The sequence below is a fragment of the Ischnura elegans genome, chromosome 12 (assembly GCF_921293095.1).
Source record: "Ischnura elegans chromosome 12, ioIscEleg1.1, whole genome shotgun sequence".
NCBI classification, from domain to species: Eukaryota; Metazoa; Arthropoda; class Insecta; order Odonata; family Coenagrionidae; genus Ischnura; species Ischnura elegans.
This window is the reverse complement of record NC_060257.1, coordinates 82195307-82218742: the sequence shown is the minus strand read 5'-3', so window position 1 is coordinate 82218742 and position 23436 is coordinate 82195307. Positions and strand designations below refer to the sequence as shown.

General features: G+C 37.2%; 1 protein-coding gene across 1 annotated transcript; it reads left to right on the top strand.

Annotated features, from left to right (window-relative positions):
* The first annotated feature begins 21599 nt into the window (after nucleotides 1-21599).
* LOC124169024 lies at nucleotides 21600-22837 on the top strand. The gene is made up of 2 exons (XM_046547489.1): nucleotides 21600-22105; nucleotides 22445-22837. The coding sequence occupies exons 1-2, from the start codon at nucleotides 21857-21859 to the stop codon at nucleotides 22835-22837; spliced, it is 642 nt and encodes a 213-aa protein (XP_046403445.1). The 5' UTR covers nucleotides 21600-21856.
* The last annotated feature ends 599 nt before the right edge of the window (nucleotides 22838-23436 follow it).

Here is a 23436-nt window from a genome sequence, read left to right as displayed (position 1 = left end):
ATAGTAAAATGTACACACTTTGCCTTTGTATTTTGATTAACATTTTACAGCCATGTAAACATACATGTTTAACTGCTCTCTGAGATTTCACTATTTGAGACAATTCAGCGCATCGACTCATAATAGTTAGATATGTTAAATAGCAAGGGCACAGCTAGGAATTAATGCTGGGTGGGAGGGTTTAGGTGCAACTAAATACCGGGGTGTGTGGGGGTATGGAATACCCACCAGGATAAGCGTTATGTGCAAGATTAATAAATTGCGGAATTTTAAGATAAATGGTTCAAAATGGTGAGTTCTATGGCTTTCTGAGGGATATTTTATTAATCCTTGCACTACTCTTTTAGTAATATCAATCCAAATAAGTAAAAGGGATTAAACTTATCAAGTTCTCTGAGCTCTGGGGGGGGAGGGATTATCCCTCAAAACCCCCCCTTTGCTGCGCCACTGTTAAATAGGTCAAATAGTTTTTAACTAATCATTAAGTTAATAATACCATATTATTAATTCTTTATGATATTTACGATTTTCATATTGAGTTTCTATTTCTAAAAATGTACCAGGAATAATACTGCATCTTTTTTTCGAGGAAACTGATACCCAAACTTATATTTACAGCTGTAAATTTAGCGCGTTGCTTTCATTTGCGTGTAAGTTTTGGAATCCGTCACTAGGTGGTGTGGGGATGCATTTGTGGCGTCAGATATGAAAAATGGTGTTGGATTCGATGTTTCTCATTCGTTAACGATAGGGGGCCTAAACAATTTCACTTCATCAGAGACAGTATTCGCGCGCTAGATAATTCAATGAGTAGATAACCTTATTTAAGTGTTTCGTACGTCTTGCGAGTCAAACTGGGTTCTGCGACGAGTGCATCTTCGAAGTAGAGCATGGCACACTTCACGCCACGGGAAAAGTTAAACTTGTCGTCGTAATTGATACTAGAAACATCGGATTCAAGGAATAAGAAAGGACATTCGTTTGATGCGGCTAAAACTAGAATACCATTTGTGAACCTGTGTCAGAGTTGGAATTCATCTGGAGAGGGAAGCTGCAGCCACTCCTGTTACTGGTGAGGCGAGATACTTTCTCTTAGCCCTTTTCTGAGTGCAAGGCATTCGTTGTCGTTGGAAATCTCACCAGCGTAACAATTTGAAATTTGATGTGTAACAAGTCCACGAATGCCTGACCTTTAATTACCTACAATTAACTAAGCGGCAGTATTGTGCGCCCTTGGATTAGTATGTGGTGTTAATTGAGAGGAAGGCATTGACTGCAGGTACAGGTTTGGTTGTCGCAGATCTTCGCATGAAGTCTCGCAATCAGCTCCCGTAGAAGATGTATGTTTATCCCACGGACTTTTTTCTTTATCTTTAATATCAACTCCACACTCTTCACATAAATGTCAGCTTAACTAAAAATTATTTTGTACCATCAGGGAAGTGATGATGTTGGGGCAGTGTTATCCTTCCCATTTGTTTACTTAAATTTGAGGTACCGAACAGTGCTGGTTTCGTCGACTAGAATTTTAATTTAATTATCCTTGTTGGTCTGCTAAGACCTCCAGATCTTGCGGCTGGGTAGGCTTTAAATTAATATTGGAGCTGAAAGTATTCGTAATTAAGTTATCGATCGCATTAATTCTTCACCGTGGCATTTTAGTGCGAGATGAAAAATTGCTTTTCTTGTCTGATTTAGTGAATATTCGTACTGTCATTGGTCAAGCATAGACGTTTAAATTGATTTTTTTTTATTTCCGCCAAATATTCGAGGAATGTAGAAAAGTAGTCGATTTTCTCTGAATTTCGCGGGCGTTCAGCGTTTGCCGTCGTAATGTTTGCGGTTGCAAGATATGTTCAAGCTAATTTTACTTACAAGAATCATCTTAAGGAAGTAGTAAATTGTCTTAAAAGGACGATAGCAACTCATCCGAAGTTTCATAACCGAATTCTTCTCTTAATTTTCTTAGTGGACGAGCTTATTAACAAGTTTTCTCTAATGAACTGTCAATCCTGATCGTCTACATGGGCCATGATTCTTATTTACCATGCCAGCGTTCACTTATCGTCATCAATATTACTTAACTCGGAGGTGATCATTGTCTCAGGTACACAGTCGTGGTATGCGTTAGTCGTGCTGGAAGTAGAGAAGGAACTTTTTATGTCAGAAGTTCTAGATTCGTGGTCTGGAGTTCTAAATTCGAAGTTGACCGGGTTCCTATTTCATCTAATCCACGGGTATAAGGCTATACCTTTGTAAACGATGTGTGTGTGTGCAACTGGTTAATAAATACAATTCATAAAACCTTGGTAACCATTCAACCATATTTTAAAACTCTTCATTTTGTCGTTCTAGCAGCTCTTCCGTTAGTCGCGGTGGGCGTAGCATATAGTTGCTTTCCATTTCAGTGGGAAGCTGTCTGTATCATTTATTTTTACACGTGACTTTCTGAATGAAAAGTTTCGGAGTGCCTCATTGATCTTGAATCTCATAAATTGGCGCTAACATTCGTATCCAATCTCTGAGACTCCTTTGGTCGTATAGTGATCCTTAGAAGTATTTCCTCGTATTTCAAGAAGATCGCCTTCGTTTGATCGCCCACTGTGGCGGTTATCGATCGTCGAGGATCGAACCGTCGGCCCAAGTGGATGCACTGACCCGGTGGACGACCCGAGTAATCTTCTCGAAGCAGATAGCACCAAATCCAAATGCCTTGTTCTCTTCGATTATGCTTGTGTTCAGGACCGGATAAAGGTCGAGTTGAGGTTATAGGTTCACTACTTTTCTCGGCGCCTGGGGGGTAAGCAACATACTTCATCGATAGCTACACTTTGAAGAATTACAATTGTAATGTTCACTTTTAAATTTACTTATCAAATGAGCACACTTTTCCAGGAGAAGTACTCTGGAAGAAAATCGGGAGCGACTGCGCGTACTGTTACTTCTTTTATTCAAATTACCACAAATATAGACAATAGGGTGGTTTCCTATCATTTTTTTATTTCCTAAATCGAAAGATTATCCCTCCTGGAGTACGCATTTCACGCTTTTAGATTTTTAAATGACGATTTCTATTTTTCGCGATTAAATGCTATTAGCCGCGGATTGCTTTGAAGGGGGCGTGGTCCCTCCCTTGATGGAGCTGGCTTCCGAACTGCGGCAAAGTGTGCAACTTTGCTACGAGTCGAATTGATCATTACGGCTTGGAATGCCACTGCTACACTAAAGCTTGATTCACTAGACCATTTGTTCCGTCCATTTAATGGAAGAACTACAGTTTCACGCAATCATTTTCCGCGATGGCTCCACGCATGGAAATCCCGCCCTTTTTCCATCGCCAATACCATCGCTGGGACTGTCTTTTAGCCAATCAGAACACACAGCCCCTAACAGTGATTGTAACTCCACGCTTTTAATTCAACGACAATAGGGTAGTTTCCTATTATTTTTTACTGCCTAAGTCGAAAGATTATTACTCCTGGAGTACGTATTTCACGCTTTTAGATTTTTAAATGACGATATCTATTTTTCGTGATAAAATGAAAAGTGAAAAATTTCAAGCACGCGAAAACGCGACGGCTAAGTGTGAATGCGGGGAAAATCGCGTGTGACGTCGTTCTGGTTCCCGATGCCGCCAAGTGAGGTGACCTTGGGGCGAGGCTTGAGCGCTGATACGACGCAGGCTGCAGAGTACCCTGCTAGCAGGTAGCGCTTGGCTTAAATAAGGATTATTGATACTTTATCAAACGAAGAAAACTTTCCGACCTTAGCCAGTTTTAATAGGTGATTATTAAGACATGTTTCCCTGATCTCTGTGCCTCATGCATGCATTGGTAACCTCAGACGATGTAAAACTCATATCTACTCGTATAGAAACTAGGTCCCTGTGACGTCACGTGGAGTGGCATCGCATGGGCGCCAATCTGGCCTTTTTCAAATGAGGATAAAATTGACCATTGCCATTCGTTTGAACTGAGGATTCTAAAACCAAATAGTTTGTTTATTATGAATAGAGTAATGGTGGGTAAGGAATCGCAATCAATGCCTTTCGTTTTCTTTGATGAAGGAAACTACCCTATTGTCGAGGGTTATTACTCACGAAAAAAATCCGGGAGCGACAACACTTACCTTGCTTCACAAATCAAATTACACACACATTGCGAACACAATTAATGAGTACTAATTTGGCGAAAAATCGGGAGTGACGTCGCGTACAGCCGAACGCCACTATTTTTATTACAATGCTTAGTGATGGGTCGATCATGAACGATTCGATCAAAAAGATTGAATCACTAGGTGAATCAAATGACTCATGATTCATTTCGTTAAACAAGTCGATCATCAATCATCAATCACTCCGACTTCCGGTTTCATATCAATCATCTCGGTTTCCGGTTTGATTCAAAATTTGGAACGACCGATGCTTAATCTCTTTTCGTCAGGGCAGAAATAGTTGTGATAAAATTAAATACTATGTTATGGAGAACTGAATACTTGTGTAATCTTTTTCTTAAATGTTTTCCAGCAGTTATCAGTATTAATAACACCAATACACGTAAAAGGAAAATATTAAGATGACTCCTGTAGGAGAACGTTAAGAAGTAGAAGTTAAAGCTGGTTATATTTTATTGTGCCGTTCATAAAATTATCCTGCAGATCAGATTCATGCATAGTGTGTGGTGTATTTTGTGTTATATTTTGATCAACTATAGTTAGAAATTATTTTATTAGTGTTAAGAAACTGTGGCAGTTTCGCCTTCCCAAATATTTTCATGACACTGCTTCCTTCATTTTTGCAATCTAATTTACTCATCTAGGAATTCACAATTAAAATAGTATATGAAATGATAATATGGATAGCAATCAGCGTTACCAATGCTCTTCGCAGATGAGGCAGTATTTATTCGATTATTCAAAGTGATTTATTACATCCATTGATTGAGTCTTTTCGATCTTGATTCCTTTTGAGTCTTTTCGATCATGATTCCTTTTGAGTCTTTTCAATCATGACTCCTTTGAGTCTTTTCGATCATAGTGATTGAATCTTGATTTGAGTCTTTTCGATCATAGTGATTGAATCTTGATTTGAGTCTTTTCGATCATAGTGATTGAATCAATTGATTGAATCACTTATGTGACTCGAGTCAAAATGATTGAATCACTAAAATGATCGACTTTGCCCATCACTAATAATGCTTCGTTTTTGTTTATTTCGCTCGTTTACAACGATTGTTGTCCATTATCTCGTGACTTATTGTTTCATCACATCATCAACAGGAATTGTTACACTTTACATACATAAATTCCCGAAAAGCTTAAATAAGTGTGTTGAATTAGTGAAGCATTAAGGGCCCCCGCGCACTGGCAACTTTTACAAAGCAACTATTTAGTTGCTTTGAGGAAGTCCCTATGGAACACACGGCAGTTGCGGCAACTAAAAAGTTGCCCGTGCGCGGGGCCACAGTCAATTTCGTCAATCTAAATAGTTGCTTTGTAAAAGTTGCCAGTGCGCGGGGGCCGTAACTAGCAGTGAGTACGTAAGTGGTTGCCAATTTTTTCGGTTCTTAATCCCTCTCATCTTCTGCCTCACGGAAATCTAGTATGCGAATATTGACGTTCACAGTTTGTATGGAAAGTGATGAATAAATGTACGATCTGACGTATTTGCTTCACGAGAAACAATTAAAAGATTCTTTCATTGTCTCATTTCCTTTTTGAATACATCTTACCGGAGTCCTCGTCATACTCGAGTGTATTCTTATTATGATGAAAAAATAAGTCTTAAAGTTTATTCCCATGGCAATGTTACTGAGGTTCTACGTTGCTGGATGTCACATCCATGCGGTCCATCAAGGATGACAGCGCAAGGCAATATGGGCTTCCGAGAAGCACTACCGAAAGGTGAACTCCATTCCATCGGTATCGCCGCGCTTGGCGGGTAATGTGGTTTATTTCGTAACCTGCCGCGTGAACGGCGGTGATTGCCATGAGAAAAAATCTCCTCACTGGGAATCGAACACCCAAAGCCAAAAGACCCTGGTTCGATTCCCGGTTCAGGGGAGTTTCTTCTCATGGCAATTAATTTGAATTTCTCCGCCGTTCACGCGGCTGGCATGAAATAAATCTCAGCCATTCGAGATGCAAGGGATGGCGTAATTTCTGTACGCTGGTGTGGAGGTGAGGGAGAGAAATTTCCCCCTACCTTCCAAATTTAAGAGAAGTATGAAAATGGCAAAATTACCTTAGTGGTCCCTGAAAAAATTAATTGTTGAAATTGCCTGGATTTATAAGAACATTTTTTTTCTAAGAAATAATTCATTATAATTTGAAATCTCTAAAGTTTCACCACATTCATGTATCTAAACCAATCGACGAGCGAAAGTATTAGAATTCCTTTACGGTCCACGGATTACGAGACTTGTTCTGAAATTGCTGCCATAAAGTTGGCGCTCGTGTATAAATGTCTATTATTAACGCCACCAACAGTCAGGTTCGGTCGTATGAGGTCAGTGACCCTTAATTGTTTACCGCGTATCATTCCACTCAACACGTGTGTGAATTTTTGTTTTTTCAAATCTTTTCAAATTACTCTTTTGCTGTAGGTAATGATTTGGTTGTGCGACATGTATGTTGTCATTTTTTGATTGAATGTATCCCAACACTAATGGCTATGATTGTGGGTTGATTTTTCTTATCGGAGGCGCGAAAAATGGCAAATGACTAACTATACCTTATCAGGAGAAGTCTAGTTGATTGCATTTGAGAAGCTATTTTTTGTACAGTTGACGCACTTGGGAGACAGGAAACACGGCGATTTTTAAAATCCCATGGTGGTAAACAATAGTTTTGCATCTCTTACATCGGATCAATGGAATAAGGCAGCTCGATAGGTTTGAGTATTGAGACGAGGGGAAAGTCAATCACTTTCACTGTATGTTTTCTGCCTCTTTCATTCCGCGGGCATGGTCGCTATTCCCGCCTAGCGTCCCGCTAACCAGTTCGTCATGTATACGTGAGAGGTCGTTTTTAACCTTTCTAAGTTCCATTCTTTGGATCCAGTTTTACTAACAGACGTTACTTGTTAGTTATGACTCAGGATTGCAATTCCAGTGAATTAAAAAAAAATACCCTTGGCGAATTTTTTACTCTCGGTCTAAGAGTAAAATATTAAGAATGTACACTTTTTTTCGGGATAATTTCAAAATATGCGATATTTATCTGTTGGATAACTTTTATCTAAAAGATTTTATGACCATAAAATTTGGTGTTGCTTCCCCCAGCCCTCGAGAAGATAAGGAGACTCTACCTTAATTCTCTAATTTAAATTTTATTTATTGCATGCATCAACTTATTTAATATCGCTGTGGAAGTCAGAAGCTGACTAATTGGAGGAGGAGGGGGAGCGTTGTCAGCATGAGAGCGACGTATACTTTTATGGGTTTTACAATATTTAATGAAGATTTTTTAAATGCTCATTGTATTAAAAAAAAATGTTTTTGGATTTTTTCATTGCCGTGGGAATTTTGGCGCGAACGTAGTTGGACCCCCTTGTCGGTGCACGATAAACTTTTCGAAAAATATGTAAAATTACTGCAAAAATACATAATTTTATTTGTACTTACACCAAAAAGAAATAATTAATAAGAAATTTATAATTTTACAGAAAAATCAATGAATTTGACTTCAATTTTGGACAATGAAACCTTCTTTCCCTTCTTTCATACACCAATCTAACACATACTTTTGACCTTATACATGCAACAATGCGAAATATCCGCTAGAATGTTTCTCCTCTTTCAAAAAATATTCATCCAAATTCTACTTATAATCCACAGATTCTATCGAAATCATGCTCGAACGTTTTATAATTGGGTCACTTCGATAATAAATCCGGGGTTTGTTGAAAAAAATGAGGTAACCATAACGCGCGGGATATGAAGCTTTAAAATTAGTCAATCACAGAGAAGAAAACTATCCAGAAAATAGTTCTAGAAACCGCCGCCAATCCGCCAATTGGCGAAAAAAGGGTTCCAACTCCGGTTCACCCGGGAATTTTTGCCTAAGTATTCAATTCTTGGCCCTGCAATTTATTTTTTAATTCCGAGAGAAATATTGCCGTATCTCGCCGGGATCTGCCTCAGATTGGATTAAATCAGAAATTGAAAGAATTTGGAGGTTTTTCGGCAGGATTGTCATCAGTCATCACACAGTACAGTAAAAGGTTCCTACTCAGAATCATATCTTATTATGATTCGTGGTTAATTAATTATGAAAACGCAACCGAAATAGTGTAAATATTTTTTGATAAAATTGGGGAATTAGATTATTGCGAGGGAGAGGTACCTCACTGAAATATTTTTCACACACTTCCGTACGTTTTCGGACTAACTTTTATTTCACTCGAGTTGTGCTCTTAGGGATTTGTTTATCTGTAATATATGTCGCTCACAGCTACCGGGGATTTTGCTGAAAATACCGGTGACACTTTTTACAAATTTCCAAAATCAGGGAAATATCCATTTATTTGAAAGAATGTCAATCCTTATTGTTATAGAATTCAAAATATGTTTCCAAAACTTACCAAATGCTATTGGTAGATGTTTACTTATCCTGACACTTCTTATCCTCGTCCATATTCAGCTGATAAATTTGTGGAACAATTATCTCGAGTCTGAAATGGCTCGAAGATTTGTTTGTGTTTGAACTTGAAGTAAATCGTACCTCAAAGTGCACGATATGCCACACGAATCAGTAATTATTAGGGATGGACGGATCCAGGACTTTTTTCGGATCGGATCCTTAATTTTTGGAGCCGAATCTTTCGGATCGGATATTGTCGGATCCAAATGCATTTTCAAATTCCTGACGCTGGGATTCCCCCGATGATTGTTCAATCTCTTGGGAAGAGTCACACTATGTGCCAGTCGTATTTTGCCTTTTTTTATTTTCCACGGGTGAAATTCTCCTACGTAACCTCTGCGAGAGCTTTCAAACAAAACGGTTCATGAGTAGGACAAGAATCGCATGCGACGGCGCATTCGAAGATAGAATCGGAACTCTTTCCACCCTTATGGGGCGTTGCATTCACTGGAGGTATTACTTTAAATTTCGGATCCAGATCCGATGTCTTCCGCGACATTTGATTCGATGTATCCGATGAAGGGCAATATCCGCGGATATTTGGATCCGAGGTATCCGATCCGAACATCCCTAGTAATTATCATAGCGATTTCGTACGAAGTTTAATCTAGAACACTGGATAGTATTTAAAAACAGTGATACTAAATTCTACAGCCTCACTTAGCCATTCTCTGGGTCTCATAACCGCTAATAACTAATCATAACAAAGTCGCGAATGATTATTTATTCCTGAAATTCTCGATGGCGATACGGTTTTGTTTCGTAGGCTAGACGACCGCTTGAAAACTTCTCCGTCAACTTTCCCCCGACAAAGATTACAACGACCCACCTGTTGCTAGGATCTCTGGTTTCCTTTTCACTCGGAAGTCACGTACGGAATTGTGGGAAAAGAGAGAAGGAAAAAATATTTCGTCACCCCAATAATATTTATACCACCACCGGCTCAGTCATTTTTGCGAAGAATATGCGAATTATAGCTCTTGCGGGGTAAATTTTTCATTATAGAATGCTGAACTCATGTTTCTCCTGTTATGGGAATGTGAGTGCAGCTCGTTTTCTTTAATTAGTGCACTGTTTTAATGTAGGCTTTACATTGTTGTCTTATTTTAACGGCTAAAAGTTAGGAGAGACCACCCGTTACGAAATTTGAGTGCAGTTTATTTTATTAGTGAATTGTTTTTTTTATGAATCTTTGTTGTTGGCTTATTTTAATCGGTAGACGCAGGTGCAAGTTAGTGTAGGGTCGTGATACATTAAAAAAATAAACGTTGTGTTATTGATTGATTTTTGAATCCATCATGTCACTAGCCACTGTGATTCTTTTACAACATAGAAAATGAAAAAATACAGTCATTGTCTATCATATGTCAGGTGTGTTGAAATTCACAATGTCATACTTATATTCCCCTGCTCGAATAATAGGATACATATGAGCAGTGATTAAGCAGGAAGTTATTGCTCGTTCAGAAGAAAAACCAGCTACAGATCTATCTTCACGACTATTATCCTCATAGCACAATAACAGTATCGCAAATAAACTTCTTTAAAAAAAAAATAAACGTTGCTTTATTGATTGATTTTTGAATCCATCATGTCACTATTTTCACGAAGTGAACTCGCGAACCATTGATTTGATGGTATAGTATCTTCCGTTTTAAAATTAAGGTAAATGATATTGTGAAATGCTTGGTGAGGCGGGCCTCGAAGTCCTTCAATCACCTCTTGAATCAAAAGTCATTTATGAAACAATAATGTGCGATTTAAATTATATATATTAAACTATAAGCCACATGCTATTGATATTTTTCGGATAATTTATTACTACGTTTATCCTGACTTTTTCCTTGCTTCAACATTTGTAAGACCGCGATCAAGAGCCTAGTTTGGGTCCTGGGATAAGCCGCCGTGATCTCCCTCTGGTCATTGCCTCGTATAATCTTCAGGTTGATTGACTGTAGCTTTCATTACTACCATCTGCCCTGCACACTTCTTAGAGTTTTTGTGACAATATCGTGTCATATCCCGTTACACCTGACCTTTCTCTTTATCTCTTGGTCTTCCCGTAGATTATAGGAGATGAGACACGAGATTATCTGTACGGCTTTATGAGAAGTTATTATTTTTTGGAGGTGGGGATGATGACATGATCGTATTTCGCCCCCCCCCCCTGGGAAGGTGTACCCTAGGGTATTGCGGGACTTAGGTAGGTTCTTCGACTATGCCGCGTTTAATAAAACCGTAGTTTTTGTACTTTCAGAAGTGCAGCTACCGGAAGGTTAAGTATTATCTCCAGGATTCACCACGCTTCATCATTTTGGTTGGAATTTTTTTTGTTTCTAATTAATTTGTACGACATTGACGCGGTCATCGACGGCATTGACGGCATCACTCAAGTTGTTTGGTTAAAATATTTCCTATTGCTTTTGTCCCGATAAATTTTCCACTTAATTCGTAAGGTTAAAGCGTGAACAATACCTCGTGCGTGAAAGTGTCCCGTACAAACAGCTGTAAGTGAATTTGTGACCCTCTTAGCTGGGGCGGATCCAGGATTTCTTTCTAGGGGTGGCACAAGCAAGGCCGTATTCAGGATTTTGATCCTGAGGGGGGGAGGGGGGGGGGGGCACAAGGATACCTCGTAATACAAAACAAACGCAATGATAATGGGACTGTATTACAAATCTTGCATATTTTTAAGGGTCTGCCTATGCCTCTTAGTATTCGCACTTAGAAAAAGCTTGGGGAGTTTGAAGACTCATGATATTGTATAAATGATTGAAGCTTTTGTGGATCATAGATTAAAAATGAACTAATTGTTTCGTTTATTTCCTGAGAAAGACGGAAGGCTGGGATAAATAAGAAACTGCGGGAGTTCTCCAGGTCGCTTGTAAAACTTGAAAGCGAAGTTATATCGGCGAAACGGGAAGAAACATAGAAGTCGGAATAGGAGAACACATACCGGCTACTAGCTTCAGAAATGTTATTCGCTCCGTCATCCCTGAACATGATGCTGAAGGTTATCATTTTCAGATGGAAATCAAACCATTTTATTCATAGAAAAACACTTAAACATCCGTATGGTCCGGGAGGTGATTGAAATCCTAAAACTAGCGAAACGTGGTGACCCTTAATTTCAAAATTATCCATTTTCGGAAATTATTTTAACTAAACTCCTTTAGAACCATCTCCCGTGACTACAATAAATGGGTAATCGTTACAATCCGGGGTAGCCGCTATTATGGAAAGGGGAACTGTGGTGAAAGTGATTTAAATACGCGGAGTTTCGGTCAGTCAACCTGAAGATTATACGAGGCAATGACCACAGGGAGATCACGGCGGCTTATCCCTTAGCGACCGCCGCTAAATACAGTCGAGAGAGCAGTTGGAAATTAAAAAAAATATCAATACCCATCATTTTCCCTTATTCTGGCATCCGTTTTAAAATTCATCTCCTCTTCCGTTACTTAACTGAGGTTACAACAACAAGACAAATATATAGTAATTTAAGCCTAAAGCCTGAATCACACGATCATTTTTTTTCGTCGCGAAAGTGATCACTATCGCGATCACTTTTCCCGTCGCGAAAAGCGATCGCTCTAGTGATCATTTTTCTGAATCACACGGTCACTCCCGCCGTCGCTTTTCGCATCATTTCCAATATCGTAGCTCGTTATCATAGGACCCACATCACGAAATTAAATAGCGTGTTTGTTTATTTATGTCGTTCCCACAATTGTCAAACGTTGCGCTGCAATCGCTCCATAGGGGAATGCGTTCCGATTGGCTGATATGGGGTTTTAGTGACGGTTTTAGCGATGGAAAAAGCGTGGGAAAAAGCGACCGGACGAGTGATGAAAAATAGCGATGGGAATCCTCATAGCGATCGCGATCGCGAAAAACAATTGCCGGCGACGATCATTTCGCGCAGTGATCGCGATAGTAATCACTTACGCGACGAAAAAAAATGATCGTGCGATCCAGGCTTTATTGATAATGATTATTAATACAAATCCGGGTGTCTTTGTTAAAAAAGTGGTATAAGTATTAATTATCCATCCTATAAACACTGTAAGATCTCGTGATTTTGATTTTCCCTCGCGAAGTTAATGGGAGGAAAAATTAATCTTCAAGGATGAAATGAGAGGGAGGGATTAAAGTATAAGAAAGTTTTATTGAAGTGAAGGTTAAAGTTTGTTGGGTACGAAGAAAGTCTGACGAAAGCTGATAAAATGTCGAATGTGAGAAAACGAAGGATAAATATCGGCAATGGAAAAATAAATGCCTTAGAACACAATTATTAGGGAATTGAGATTGCTAAAATAGATGGTAAAGAGCAGGCGTGATTCTTGTTAGTTGACGACTCTAGTTGGGTTTAGCTCGAAATAAATGGTTTCAATATTATTTTAATACTTTTAGTATGTTTTAACGATTAAAACATTTTACATATTTTACAAAGCTCAGTCAATTGGTAAAAACAACAAATCATCTAGTTTTGACCGACTTGACAGCTTTTTCAGTGTTACCAACTCATGTAACAATACTCCCATGGTCTAAATTAATTTTTTCGTGAACTTAGATGTTTTAATATTAATTCTGTCATCCGGGACTGAGACGAATCCAAAAAACCAAATGTCATTAAAATCGGTGCAGTCGCACTCGAGTTATAATTGGTGTAACTAACAGGATTTTCGACTTAGTTTTTTATTTGTATTGTAAAGTTTTTATTATCACACCTTAAAACACAAACGTTACTGACACAAATTTAAAACATTTTTATAAGCTTCCACGGCAAAACTCTCGGCAGCGAAGAGACACCCGCACGCCACAACTTTTACAACCATACTCTCCTCCGCCGTCCGCAACAATCTCCGTCCCCCATCATTTGCCTCATTGTTCCTCTCCCACCAATAGGGTTGTTCAAGCCTATCAGAACGGTCTAAAAAAACGAATGTATATCACTTCTGATGTAATTTCATTTTGATTGGGATGAATGACAGATGCGTTGAAAAATTAATGATGGAATTATTAGCAATCAAAATTCGAACAATTTTAAACGCCGCCAAAAACGGTCCGCCATCTTGAAATAGAGGTGATGACGAAACAAGCCTGTACGGCTGGCCTGTACCCTCGATTGCTCGATGCCAAGCTGAGCACTCTGCATGCCGACTGGGCATTTGCCAAGGTTATTCCTTATTTTGAAATGGCCTATGTTGTGCATGAAACTTCCGGATAGATCAAGGCGACATGAAATCCATTCTTCAAGTTAGGCAGGCAACGTATGTAGTGTAATTGTTGACAGGAATTGAAAGTTTTGTATAGCTGCATTTGCAAGGAAACTACCTACGTGCAGTGAACTTTCATTTTGCCGCTAGTGAAAGTGAACAAAATTTGTGCCCTTAATGTACCCCTGAGTGAATTGATTGCATATAGACGATGAAGTAAAGAGTGAAGCGACAAGTGAAGTGAGTTGTGAATGTAACATCTTCGACGAAATTATTTATTTCTTCCATGCTGGTTCAATCAACCCTATACATTTCGATCTAAGGTATCTAACTATTGCGAAGGATATGTTTCATATTTGAGCTAGTTGTACTTAGAGGATACATCGAACGTATATTAATTTTCATTCGTTTGTTCGCCTCTAAGTTCTGTTTGATTTTAATACCTATTGCCAATTCATTTGGAGCATTCGTCAGTGTTTACATTTCACGAATTTCGTTGCGCTGTTGTTTGTTTTGGTCATATTTTGGTTACGGTCATAGTGAAAGTGAAATTCGAAGTTTTTTGATGTTACAATAACTGGTTTAGCTAGTTTAATAATTTGTTTCAGCCTATTCATTTCATTGTCTTCGTAATGTCAATGTAAAATAACGTAAACTGATTCTAAGTCGTTAGTGATGAGTGGTAAGTGAGGTGTGGAGAATCCTTTCGAACTTCAAGGAGTGCAAATTCTTTTGTGTGTGCAGAGTGATTGGAAAACCGATTGTCATGTTTTATTAGTGTTACATAATAGTGTTTTATATTTATTGTGAGCCAAATTTTTTATTGAATCAGTTGATTTGGAATATACTGATTATACGTATCAAAAAGACAGCTCGTGAAATGTGTGCGTTGTAGTGCTATTTGTGATATGATGAGCAATAAATATGTACAAGTAAGGGTAATTTTGCTTATTATTACTCTTATTAAAGGATAAATTTGGATTTTCTTTAAACACTGATCTGGCGGCAGACGCTGGAGATCTTAAAAAAAAAAAGTGGAATAACCCTGCTGAGCCACTTCAAACACTGCAGTAGGGCATCTACAGGCTTGTGACGTCACACATCAATTCAAGATGGAAGTAGGACTTTTTGGCGTAACGTAAAATTTGTCACTGTTTAAAGCCTTCTCTAAACATGTACAATGAAGAAAATAGCGTAATATAATTGTCATTGCTCCTTCTGAAGCACGATCTTTCAATTTCTTAAATAAAAAAAATATGGTGAACAACCCTATTGTCACATCAACACTTAACTCACACATAACTCAAAATTAATTGTTACAATATAGATATATTGGTGTAAACATTATAACTTAAATTACATATTCAAATAAATAAAATTGAATTTCATAAATGAATAAAATACTGGCAAGAATTTGGCTCCACATTATACCCCTGAAGATGACGGCAGATTGAGCCTTCGAAATGTTGGGACCAATTTCCCAAAACCACACCTGGTGGGAAACCCGATAATTAATCCTTCATACGTATGGATAAAAAGGCCGCAAAAAGCACTTCATGGGGAAAATCAATAATTTTCTCTGGTTAAGTGTAAATGGGGATGTTTAGTTGTTCTTGGAAATAGGGCCTTTTTTTCCCGTTACTCAAAATCAAATGCTCCTCACCCTCTCGATGAGCGCCTATCCTGAAACCCCATTAAACTTGAAACGTTGTTAGATATTCCTTATCCTACCCTATTACATCCCTTGAAATACCTTTTCTCTGTTCTCAATCCTTGGCGGTTTGCATTCAATTACCTCTCAATTTCAGTCAGCTTTTGTATGACTGAAGTGCCGAAGCAGGGAAAAGATAAAAAATATGGTTGTAAAAGTACCAGTTCCTCTAGCTTTTACGAGGGCAGGCCACCACACTGCGAAGCTATAAATCATATGAATAATAATAATATAATTATTGAATATTTTTATGAATTTTTGCTTATAAAACGTCTCATTCATTCGTGACAATCGAGTGTTTCCTGCCATGATTGATGTGTGAATTTATTTTTAAAAATCTTTGAAATTAAAGCATACTACAATGCAATAAGTGCTATAAAATGTATGGTACAATAAATATTCTATCATATAAATTTATGCTATTGGAAATATTTACCCTGATTTTGTGCAGTTTCGTGCAAAACTTACTCACTAATTGAAGAACATAATTAATCCATGCCAACTCAGGTTTGCGAACTAATATAAGCGTTACTCAAATGTCATAATTGCGTCCGTCACTTGGCTGAAATGTTAATTTTCTCTCGTTTTGAATGCAATGCTGTTAAGTTATGATCCGCTTAAATGTAGAACATAATACAAAACATTAAAAATTGAACCTAACTCGGTTTTTGTAGGTCGAAGTGGTTTTAAGGATACTCGGGTTAAAATCTAACGGTATAAAAATTTCAATAAATAATGGATTGGCGTCTTAAAAATTAATGTTATTGATGGAACGGTTGGAAGAAAATAATGAGGTGTGTCTATCGTGGTGATATCTCGTCGAAGATAATATGATCGGCGAGTAAATGAGAAATTGAGCTTTCGTTCATGAATTAACTAAAATAATCTTAGTAAATGCATTTTAAGTGATAAATTTGAGGTTATTTTCTATTGTTAAAATTATTTTATCATGTGATCATCTGAAATCAGCATGAGAGAGCATAAAAAATATAAGGAGAGAGATCAATACGAATGATTTTTGTTATGTTTTAGGGTACTACTATTTTATTAATTAGTAAGTTTTTCAGTCGTCACATTGGATACGAGGTTTGACGAATCTTGAAACTAATGTTGTTATTATGGCATAAAAAATAAGTGCCAGTTTGTTGACAAGGTTTTTTTTTACGTATTTCCATAATGCAAGTTAGAATGTGACAGTTTTCGCGTATCCACTAACATAACGGCCTCGGAGGCGGCGGGGTAAAGTTCTCCCATTCCAAACGAGAGGTCGCTGGTGCGTGTTCCGCCTCCGCCGTCGGCAGGTTGCTCCTATTGACAGCGTGGTTTTTTGTGTCTTGAAAGTCTAAGGTTGACCCCCTCTAAAATTGTCTGAAACCTTAGGAAAAATTGTCGAAACACAAAATTTCCTATTTTTTAAATGTATCTATTCATTTAAAATTCAGTATGAGGATTAGTTCAAACAATAGCCACCAATATCTGGTGGCGGCGCTGCGATCAGATCGTCATATTGACAAAATTGTTTATGCAAAAAAAAGAGCAGAATTGAAAAATGAAAAGTGGAAAAGAAGAAGCAGGAGCTACAACGAAAAGATAAAAAAATACATGAGGCAGAAAATTTACAAAGCAATTTTTGAGAAGTCAAATTCTCCATGGCTTGTTACCATATGAACAAAAATGTGTTTACATCAAAGAGTATTCGAACGAGAAAAGGAGAAATATAAGGTAGGAAATTACATACCATTTTTTATAAATTAAATTATATTTCTAAAATTTCGGTGTGATCAAAATGGAGAGTGTGGTTGTTATTAATTGCAAGATTAACAAGTGCAAATAACTTGTTATGTCATTTTTAAAAGGTGATATTATGTGATGTGACTGTAGTTCCTGTCTTGTTGCCGATGTACGAATGCAGTTGAAAGGTTCCTAAACAAACTGTCCTTATAAGAGAGGTAGGAACAATGATTTTATTTTCATTGTTTGTGATGGCGAGACCGTTTTAATTTTGTTAACGTTCATTTATCTGCTACTTTCCGTTTTTTGTATACAATGCTATTCGTAAGCTGGTGCGTAAAAGACAATGAATACTGGAAATAATTGCAATTATAGGTATTTCATTCAGATCACTTCTTTAAATTACGAATATCCCGTTCCACTCACAATCAGTGACTAATTTTAAAATATTTAGCAGTTAACATATTCGAAATCATAACTTTTGTATGGTTGAAGTAAAATCTGATGCTTTCCCGGCGAATATATTCAAAAAAGGCTATTCGGGCTTACAGCCGGGTGGTCTCCCTCCATTCTGCCGACGTTTCGGAACACGAGTCGGGTTCCATCCTCAGGGCTAATGGTGAGTGGATGAAGTTTGCCAGCTTATATACTCTTCAATTGGTTGTCAATTGTCAATTGTTGGACATGCAATCAGGGAATGAGTTTGGCGAGGAAATTCTCAAATCATTAAACATCGAGGAAAATAACTAATGTCATGGAACACCCATTACGTTACAGTTAGTCCCCTCATCGAGTATTTTTGTAGGAAATTAATCTTGTAAAAATATTTGCCTATAGGTACTCACGTACGTTACATATATATTCATTATGCTCTCTAATTCTTAAAACAATTCCATATTTGTACATAAAAATTTTATACCATTCACCATGCACAATCACTATGTGCATTTCATACTATTTTCATTTTTGGTTGTCAATTCCCGTTGATAATAATTCTAGAATACTTTCAACGTGTTATTTTTATTTATTCGTGATGCCTACACGTTATCTTAGAAGTTCCGTACACATGATGTCTCTTTTAGAGAACGTATTACATTTTTTATACTTCATAGATTTAAAAAAATATTTTTGTCTGCTTATGTTTTCTTTCTTTGTTTTAGTCATGGATTTAAAGGGTTTTTAACCTTTTTTTGAATTGATGAATAAAAAAAATGTGTGGAGTCGATATACTTCGAGCGAGTAATCGAAATGGAAAAATCGAAACTTTTAAGCGAAATTAATGGCATATAGTGAAATTTGAGATTTTATTTTTCGTCAGAAGCCGGTGATTCAACGTTTAAAATGATACCTCATTTATCACTTTAGGTGTAGTGTTAACGGAGCATGTAGGGGATGACAGAAAAATATCTCTCTGTAATAAAGTATATGATGATAAAGTATTTGCATATAGCGTAACCGAAGATTCTGCTGCATTGTTGATGTAAGGCAGCCGGTGTCTTAAAGGAAAAAGGGGAGCGTTGAAGAAGGAAATAGCGTGTCTTCTCTATTGTTTCACTGCCTCTTAAAAATTCGGGACGAATGAGTTTCTGTCCTCTTGTTTCCGGCCGGAGATTGATCCCTAGAAATGCTTTTCGTCGAGTAGCGGGACAAGCGTACTCTCTCCAGACACAATGACTGATTTTTCGAGTTTTCACCCGTCTTCTCTTGTTAGTTACCTACTCTTTTTTTAAGATGCGGGGGATCAGATTTTGTTGACAGATGTTTTACAAAAAATTTTGGTGATTTACTCGGAATATTATGAGAATTTCTTGCTTCTTGTATTAAATTTATGTACCAAATTAACTTTAATTTCATTTCCCCTCTTCACTCACAATTTGATATCACTTCGTTAATAAAAAACGTATTAATTTACGATGCATTTTTTTTCTTTTACTAGGTTTTCATTTACGCCTTAAAATGTAATAATGCTCTAAATTAGGTAAAAAATAGCGTCGTGTTCTTTACGGTTTCTTCGTCACGAAGATATCTTATCATGCTCAAGTGCGTGGTTACTCGATTCCGTGGAAAATTGTAATGTTTAAAATGATCCATATGAGATTCATTTAGCTCTGAGGACGTGGAAACTGCTTGGCACTCCGTTTGGGTAATTTACAATTGTATATTCCATTTTTTGGTATAATTTCTATTGTCTTGGTAGTGGAAGAAGTGACGATCCTTTACCTAAGAAGTGTATTGGTATCCTTTAAATTCATTTTTTGTCGGTCACTCAATTTCGCAGTATTTCTCCTACTTCTTTGAGTTGCAAAAAACCCTTGAAAATATATTACAATCATTGGCTTATTTTTCCGTCCCGTTAAAAATTATAACCCATTAAAATATTGTGATAAATCATTTAGTTGAATATAATTTGTCATCTTCGGCGGTAGTGAGGTATAGTCCTTGCTGTCTAATGTGTAGGCCGCGAGTTCATGGCCAGCCGGGTAGGAAAGGGCCTTCTCAAAGATTGGGTGTTTGAGGTCGTCCTTTATTTTTTCATTTAAGTAAAACCAGATGGGGATCACTATATTCAAATCGAATGCATATTTAACTCAGACATTTAAGGAATCTTATGAGGAAGGATAGGTGATGGATCGAAACGTTACAAAGCGGTTGTTCATAGGTATTAAAAGAGACCATTTTTATGCGTACAGCCCCTTCGAATCGTTCCTCAAACTTGGTCGGATTCGCAGTGGTGCTTGGACCCTTGCCATCCTCGCGTTGGTGGCCTGCTGGGTGTCCATTAACGTCGGTGTCGTTGAGTGTTGATGGGTGGCCATTTGACGCTGTCCTTGGGCAATTTCCTCGCTCGGGCCTCTTTACGACTACGTACGAGGTTTATAGGTGTCAATTACGGCAAGATTTTTATTTCACGCCACTGAATATACCTATATTTATCCCATTTATTAACCATGGAAATAAATGGAGTAAGTGGCGAGTATTATCCGATAAAAGACTGACATTATGAAGTAGGCAATGGGCGATTTTTCGAAATGGTAGATGAATTACTTTGATTTGATTAGAATTATTGACTGAAGCTTCTGTAAATATTTACGGATTTATATTGCATTATAAATATGTATACGTCATCAGCCTTCTTTTCAGCCAATATTTACCTTTTAAATTTAACGAAAAAAAAAGAATATTAGCATCTTTTAGCAAATACTAGGTAAATTAAGAGTTTTGCGACTAATTATTTAAATTCTGTTTTTTTCCACGACATAAAATAGGTGGACATTTATAACAAAATCAGAACTATTTTACCGAGAAATAAAATTATGTATTAATAATGATCTATTCATAGCATTTCAGTATTTAAAAATATAATGAATCATTCTATGGTTTGTATATGTACTAATAACCCAATCATTATTATATTGTGAAGTTTATATAAAATTTTCATAAGTTAACATCTTACAGTATGAGACCGCACCATAAAAATAATTTTAAATTGTGCTTTGTATTTTTTCGTGCCCGCTACGTATTGATATCCATTAAAATAAGGCCAAAAGTTGAAGTCGAACCAGTGAATCACAGATGTTGGGAGACTAATATTCATGGCAAATATCATTTTTCGTCAGAACTGGTCAAAAAAAGAAGTGTTGGTATAGTGGTGGTCGGATTTCATTGGCTGCCAATTTATTAGTGATCATAAACAATATCCAACAGTAGTACGTGCTTATTCAAAACGTAACGGATTCAATTTGTGAAAAGCCACATTGTTGTCTTAAGGGGGTTTCACACTGTCAAATTCTCGTCAAATTACGTTCGAGACTCGTTGAACAATCTTTATCGAATCTATATGACGTCATGTCAATCGTCATGACTGCGGACATTTGGTCTTGAATGCTCTTGAATCACTTCGTTTCCATCAAATTCGTCTTGTCTTGAACGGTTCTAATTTCTATTGAATCTCGAATGGTATTGAAGCGTTTCGACCAATCAGTGAACGATACATAACTTTCCGAGCCTTGCCAACGCGACCTTGGAGATAACTATTGACATCATGGCCGTTTGGGAGAGGAACGCTGTGGAAGCCCTCATTAGTTTTTACGAGGAAAAAAGGTGTTTGTACGAAGTAAGCTCCCCAGATTATCACTTGAAGCAGAAGAGAAGTTCGGCGCTGCAAGACATAGCCACTAATCTGTTGCCTGTAAGTAAAATTATAATTATAATTGTTTTGGTTAACCTTGACCTATACCTACCTCGTGAAGATATTAACTAATGCAATATTTATATAAATATATATCACGTATATATTATATGTGATATCGGAATGCTTCGATAATTGTCGTGATAATATTTTGTACGTTTATTTCCTTAAAATTATAATTTCATTCACAAATATACATTTCTGGAGCTAGGGCTTGTTTCGTTCAAATGGTGTTGGATATGCTTTTATTTAGATAAGTGGTGGTCCCGTAGTGGCCTTTATATTGAGTTTTTTGTAATACGAGGTTTCAATGAATCCTACAAAGAATTATTTTGTGGTTACCGCCGATATGGTCTTTTAAAATATATGTGTACTCGATACTCCCAACAGTTTCGACCTGGTACCACATCGGAGGACGTGAAAACGAAGATAAATGGCCTCCGCACACAATACATGGCTGAAAAAAACAAATTAATCAGGTCGAAGAAGAGTGGAGCAGGAGTGGAAGAGGTTTTAAGGCCAAAATTGTGGTGCTACAACAATTTAAGTTTCCTTGAAAGGCATACGGCACCCAGGAAGAGCGTATCAAACTTGGATCCCGTGGAGCTTAACAAGGTATGCCGATGACACTTGCAAATAAATTCGTCTTTATTACGTATAATTTGTTTTGCTGGAATGTGCATTGTTTGCTTCTGGCATGAAGTAATAACATGAAAAGTCAAATTCAAGGGGCATGTTTGGAACGAGTCTATTGTTTGAGATCGTCCATTGACTCCGTTATTTACCATTGTTGATCATCTATTTTGGTTTACTGTTTACGGAAATTTGTGATCTTACGTTGAGTGCCCACTTCAACGCAGTTACTTCTGCGATATTTATGTTTTAGCTACACTTGAATTCACGAAGGGACTTCTTTGCACTTCTGAACATTACATTATTTTTTTTTGTCTGTAGGAAACGCCCATTGAAATACAATCAGGAGAGTTATCAGATGTCATGGCAGAAGAGCAGCATGAAATTGGTACCATCCCAGTCCCCTTACTCAGTGAAGAGTCCACCTCTGCCAGCGCTGACCACTGCAACATCTCCTCAAGAAGCGGGTCATCAAGAGGAGTACCGACCCCCAAGAGGAGAAGGACTGAGGAAGCAGACATAACTACCTTCCTCTCAAAGGCTTCGTCAGCCCTTGAGCAAGGGACACTGCGGAAAAACACAAAATTTGAAAATTTCGGCCTATTTGTAGGGCAAGAAATTGCCGATATTAGTGACGAAAAAAAACAGAAAGCTGCAATGCAGAAAATTTTTGATATAGTAATGAAAGCTAAAGATGATGAGAATGAAAGTTAACTATTTTGTATGTTTTTTATTTTATAATTTTAATTTACATTTTGTTACATTGAATTTGATTGTAAAATAATTGTTAATTATATAATTTGCTTGGTGGAATCACTGTTGTTTGGTCATTTCTTCAACCCTCAATGGCCATTAGTTAAAAAATCTTGAGTATATTGCATGATTTAAGAATTTGTTTCTACTATCATACCAAATAATCGTATAACATCAGGTAGTACGTAAGCTATATTAGTTGTTCAATTATTATTATTATTCAATTTCTGACAAGGTTGCAAACTAACTTAATTTGAAGAAGTTCTGGAATAAACTTTGGTTTCTGAATCTTAACTTATTATAGCATTTTAGCCAATAATCCTTCTATTTCCATGCGATGCAAGGACGCAAATGAGTGCTCTCCTTCTTAACACGATTCATTCCAGCAATTTCCTATTTATTAACCATAGGTAGATAAACCATCATCATAGATTTTTTAATATTGGTTCATTATGGCATAGTAGGCCACTATCACACAAAAAAGTCTTGATTTGGTTCAAATATAAAAAGCTTTATAGCGCAAGAAGGTTGTGAGTCATCAATAAAGCCAATAGCACAAA